At 45.4% G+C, this 4,962-nt stretch overlaps 1 protein-coding gene across 1 annotated transcript in view; it reads left to right on the forward strand.

Moving 5' to 3' along the window:
- The window catches only part of SERTAD4 (SERTA domain containing 4), a 9,526-nt gene extending 4,806 nt beyond the window's left edge, over nt 1-4,720 (forward strand). The window contains exons 2-3 of the mRNA XM_026844623.1: nt 75-303; nt 3,463-4,720. Of these exons, the coding sequence (XP_026700424.1) occupies nt 75-303; nt 3,463-4,224 (991 nt within the window). The 3' untranslated portion in view covers nt 4,225-4,720. The remainder of the gene's footprint in view (nt 1-74; nt 304-3,462) is intronic.
- Nucleotides 4,721-4,962: the final 242 nt, after the last annotated feature.

Below are 4,962 nucleotides of genomic sequence, written 5' to 3' on the forward strand. Positions count from 1 at the left end.
AGCCCCCCGCGCGGGCGCGGCCGGCGAGCGGTGCCCGACTCAGGTGAGGGTTTATTCCCGATCGCTGCCGATAGATGGGAAAATACGCGGTGGAGTTCTGTAGCGCGAAGGGAAACGAAAAGTATTTTGTTTGGAGAACCTCCGGCAAACCGCATGTCATTTGTCATATCTGATTTATTACCCGCAGGATCGCATTACAGGGGAATTTCAAATCCTGTAACAACATCCAAGATCACATACTTTAAAAGGAAATATGTGGAAGAAGAGGATTTTCATCCACCGCTCAGCAGCTGTACACATAAAGTATGTTTTCTAATAGTCATTATTTTTACTCCGAGTTTCAGATGCTTAGTAACACTCGATTGACCCATTTCCAGAAGGCTGAAACACTGCTGAAATTAGGAGAAAGATCCAGCTGTTTGCTCAGAAACGAATAGTTGTCACTTGTTCGCATTTATTGTTTTATTGTCATCGAATTGCTTAAGAAGCAAAGCCGCTCCTTCATTTGTAACAACTGTAAATGGAAATGCTGAGAATAACTTTTTTTTTTTCCAGATTATTTTGTTCTTAGCTAGTTTATATATCGTGCTTACAGAAACAGCTCCATAACAGCATGAGAACAACAGAAAGGAAGAACATCAATAAAAAGGGCCCACGATTCCCCACTCATTCCAAACTTTTTCTAGGGGAGAAAATAGTAATGGGTTCCATGTACCCCAAATGGCTTACAGATCCTCTAGAAAACAGAATGACTTGGAAAGTGAGTACAAGCTCCTTCAGTATTTAATCCTGTTTATTAAAAAGCTAATAACTCCAAAAGAACAGATTAGTAAATTAAAGAATATTATTTTTTTTTAATGAATACTGTCAGGGGAGGGATTAGGGCAAACATTTCCCAGGCCAGTGAATGCAAAAATTGAAATCTAACTTTTTTTTATGAAAGATTTTATGCTCTCATTCATTAAGGGCTCAGTCCTGTAGGGAACTGAGCGCCTGGAGTGATGTGCTTAAGGATAGCGTGTGCCTTGAGATCCCATCCTTACCTTGCTGGATCGTACCTGGCCCACGGCGGCCCGGTGCTACCCAAGTACTACTGGCGATAGAGAGGCCGCCATAGGATCTGATTTACACCCAGCTTATGGGAGGCGGTAGTACCACAAGCGCCCCAGAGACAGAAAGCTAAAACAGATCAAGATGTGGAGCGAGTTTATACCTTCTCTTTCCCTGTGTCATGGAGGCAGCCTTCTGAGTTGTGGGGAGAACAGAGTGCCTGGTCCCTGCTGCGGGCACTGGGCAGGCAGGTCTGCCCAGCGGGATCCTGTTTTCACTGGAGGGATTTCCACAGGGGAGAAGCGAGCAGTAACGCCGAGCTCGCTTCCCAAGGACCTTAGAGTAGCCGAAAGAATTTTCAGCTACAAATAGTGTTGGCTGGAAATAAGTACCTGACCAGGAAGGTGGAAACCTGCCCTGCCGTTAATTCCAGAAGGTGTCCGGCCTGCTTCCAGAGTGATGAACAAATAGCACCGAGGGTGTCAAAAAATGTGCTCTCGTTAGCGAATGTCTCCCACATGTCACATCGCTCTGATTTCAATCATTTTTTTTCTCGGCTAGATTGTTGGATTTTTGTATCGGTGATTATTTTCCTCGCAAAGAGGAGGAAGAGTTACTTAACCCTTTCTAACAGCATAAAAAACCAATTGTGGAGGCATTGGTAAGACAGACCTGTCCCAGACATCGTTTTATGCTGTTATAGATGTGTATCGCGGCAGAAACCCTGGGTCACCAGTTTCTTCTGGTTGACACAAGTGTGTTTTCTACTTTGCAACACTGAGCTCTGGGGAAGGAAGGATGCCCACCAGATTTCTGTGAATTTCTTACCTCTGCTGCCCGGTAAAGAAAGAGTTATGTTCTGAGATTCCTTGTCCCATAGAGTGTATGATGGGAGGGCCCAGGGCCCCTCTCCGGAGGGCTGTTGGCAGACGTTTGTAGTAGACAGCCTTTGACAACTTGTTCCTACTGGTGACCCTCCAGGATGTATCTCCAGGAGGATCACAGTTCAAGGCTTACTGGTTTGCTCCAGGCTTTTATGGCTTCACTGACTATTGCTGCAGCAGGTATAAAGGATGCAAATTAACCTATAGGCTTAATATGATTTAAAATGAGTCATTTATTACAGAAAATTACTCTCTCTAACAAAGAAGAGCTTCAGCTGTGAACTCACATGAAAGCACGGCCCACTTTTGTTTTTACGAGGCACTGGCCTGCTTCTAAGCCCTGCAGACAGGACCAGGCTGTGGAAAGAGCTAGAGGGCCGAGGAGAGCTGAATGGATGTGAAAAGCAGCTGTGCTTTAAGCTCTTTCAGTCTTCATAGCTACGACTTCCACTCTGCAAAAATGCTGTAACCATGTGGGAAAGGGAAGAATGATCAAGCCACAGATGGGGGGGGATTTAGAGCAGTGTCTCTTTGTGCTGTGCTGCTCTCCTCCTACGCAAACCAAATTCTTACTAAAAATGAAAATTAGTTAATAGTGCTTACAGTAGCATGCATTGCCCCCCTCTTATTTTGATTCCCAGGGTAGCGATTACAGCGCAGAATCCGGGGCCTCCCAGGGGCAGTAACCTGCTCGTGCTGCCAGTGCTGAGAAAGGGAGTCCTGGAAGGACCATGGAAGGGAGAACAAATCTGTGGGCATTGAGCCAGGATTTCTGCAAATCCCTATCCATTCCTCATTTCCTGACCTTGTCCCTGCCTATCTGCGTTCCCACCAGTCCTGTAGAGCACAGGGTGTAGGACGCAGGCCAACAGCTGCTCTCCAGATGCTGGGATGCTTGGAGAGATGGGTTTCTCCCTGCCTCCCTCCCTTCCTGCACTTCTGTACACAAGAGCAGTGTAAGGGAGCTTGGCAAATGGCGACCTCCTCGCTGGAGGGCCTCTTCCACTGGCAGCGGATGAAATGCTCCGACGCTTGCAGCGTGAGGCGAGGGCTGCTGGCTGCGTCTTGCCAACCCTGAGGCTGCAGGAGGGGACCTTCACTTGGCTTCTGAGCTTCGTAGAAGCCCCACAGGGGATGATGGAATTGGGTCAATTTACCTCAAAAAGCCCCCAGCCATCACTGGAGCAAAACTGCACACCGATTTTATGTTCTAATCCCAAATGCAAATAAAGAGCCAGATGTGTGCATCTGGATCTCACTCTCCCATCCTGGATTCGTGCCTTGTGATTGCCTCAGGGGTGTAATGCTCAGCTACTTACTTCCTAAACCTGGGTGAATGCTGTGGCCAAGAAAAAGCAGGTCCCTGGCTACATGGGTGTGCAAAATGAAAAACCAGTTTTAGGCGCCTCAGAAAGCGAATGGGAAAAGTAGCAGTGCAGGGGGAATACTTTGCTTCATTTCCTTTCTCCTGGCCTGGAACAAAACGGGTTGCCTTCAGTTCCATATTTTCTGTCTTTTGCATTTTCAGACAATCTCCGTGTTTGAGGAGCGGGCCCATATTCTTTACATGTCTTTGGAAAAGCTGAAATTCATTGATGATCCTGAAGTCTACCTGCGGAGATCCGTCCTCATCAACAACCTAATGAAGAGAATCCACGGAGAAATCATCATGCAGAACAACTGGTGCTTCTCCGCCTGCTCCTTCAGCAGCACCTCACCACAAGAGTGGTTTGTGCCTCAGGACTGTCCATACAGAAAACGCCTTCGGATGGCAAAGGAGGAGTACGAGAAGCTCCACACGTGCTGCTTCTATCAAGAGTGCGGCAGTCACTATTTAAATCTACCCTACTCTGTTAATGCTAGTACAGAAAATACTTCCTCTTCTTCCTCCTCCTCTTCCTCCTCCTCCTCCTCTTCCCCCTCCATTTCTTTGCCAAGCTGTTCCCAGCAGGTGGATTATGACATTGGCAGTGCCTCTTCTTACAGGAGTGATGACCAGATACCTGCTAATGAAATATTCATCACTAATGCCAGGTCTCACACTAATCAGGAAAAGGCAAAATTCAATGATGAGAAAGGAGGTAATGAACCTGAGCGAGAGAGCGTCGTCCTAAACTGTGAACCTGTAAGAGGCACCCATGCTCTCGAGTGTAAAGGCAAATTTTATGACTATTTTGAGACTGGATGTAATGAGAAGAGCAGCATAAGTGAATCTTGGAAAAAATCCTTAAGGAAAAAGGAACCTTTACCAAGTAATAAAATGTGCTGCAGCAAAGGAAGTAAAATATGAGGCATCTTTCTTGCTCTGTTGAAGCATGCACAGCATGTTCGTTTGTCTATCAAATTTTTATTTTGAATGGATTTTTTATAGTTTTCTACAAATGATACAATCATGCCACAAACGTTACATGTAGTTCTAAATGACTGGAGAGCAGATTGCATAAAGCGTCTCTATGATCTGCATCAGCGGGCTATTTATAAATATGGAGACTTCATAAAGAACGCAGTTGCGTTACTGCTTAGCACTGTAGTCTGTACAGCTATGGTGTAGCTTTCGTTACTGAAAATACCAATCAGCCAGATGGGGAAAACATATTGTTTTATATATCCCCGCCCCCAAGAAGTCTGCCATTAATTAAGAAGAACCTCCATTATGTTTACCAAGGAATTAGAAGTCTGGTAAACAAATTGATGCTACCAGCAAGGGCGATGTGCTCCTTGTAACTCAGTATTTGTTCTGACAAAGGACCGTCTTCATGGACTGGGAATAAACCATCCTTACGTTTGTACTGATACTCTTGAATTCCTGGATTCAGCGTCTTGTTCAACTGACAAAATAGGACATAGCATAAAGAAATAACCTGTTTATGGGATCTTGATCAGAAACGCAACATGCAGCCCAAGTACTTGCATGTTTTCACCTCGGCTGTAACAACTAATGAGGCTTGTTGTTATACAGGGCAGGTTTTTTTTTGGTGCCTTACTTTTTGTCTTAATTTTTGCCAGCGTGAAAATTAAGTATAAATCA

The sequence above is a fragment of the Athene cunicularia genome, assembly GCF_003259725.1.
Source record: "Athene cunicularia isolate RWA chromosome 3 unlocalized genomic scaffold, athCun1 chr3_part1, whole genome shotgun sequence".
NCBI lineage: Eukaryota > Metazoa > Chordata > Aves > Strigiformes > Strigidae > Athene > Athene cunicularia.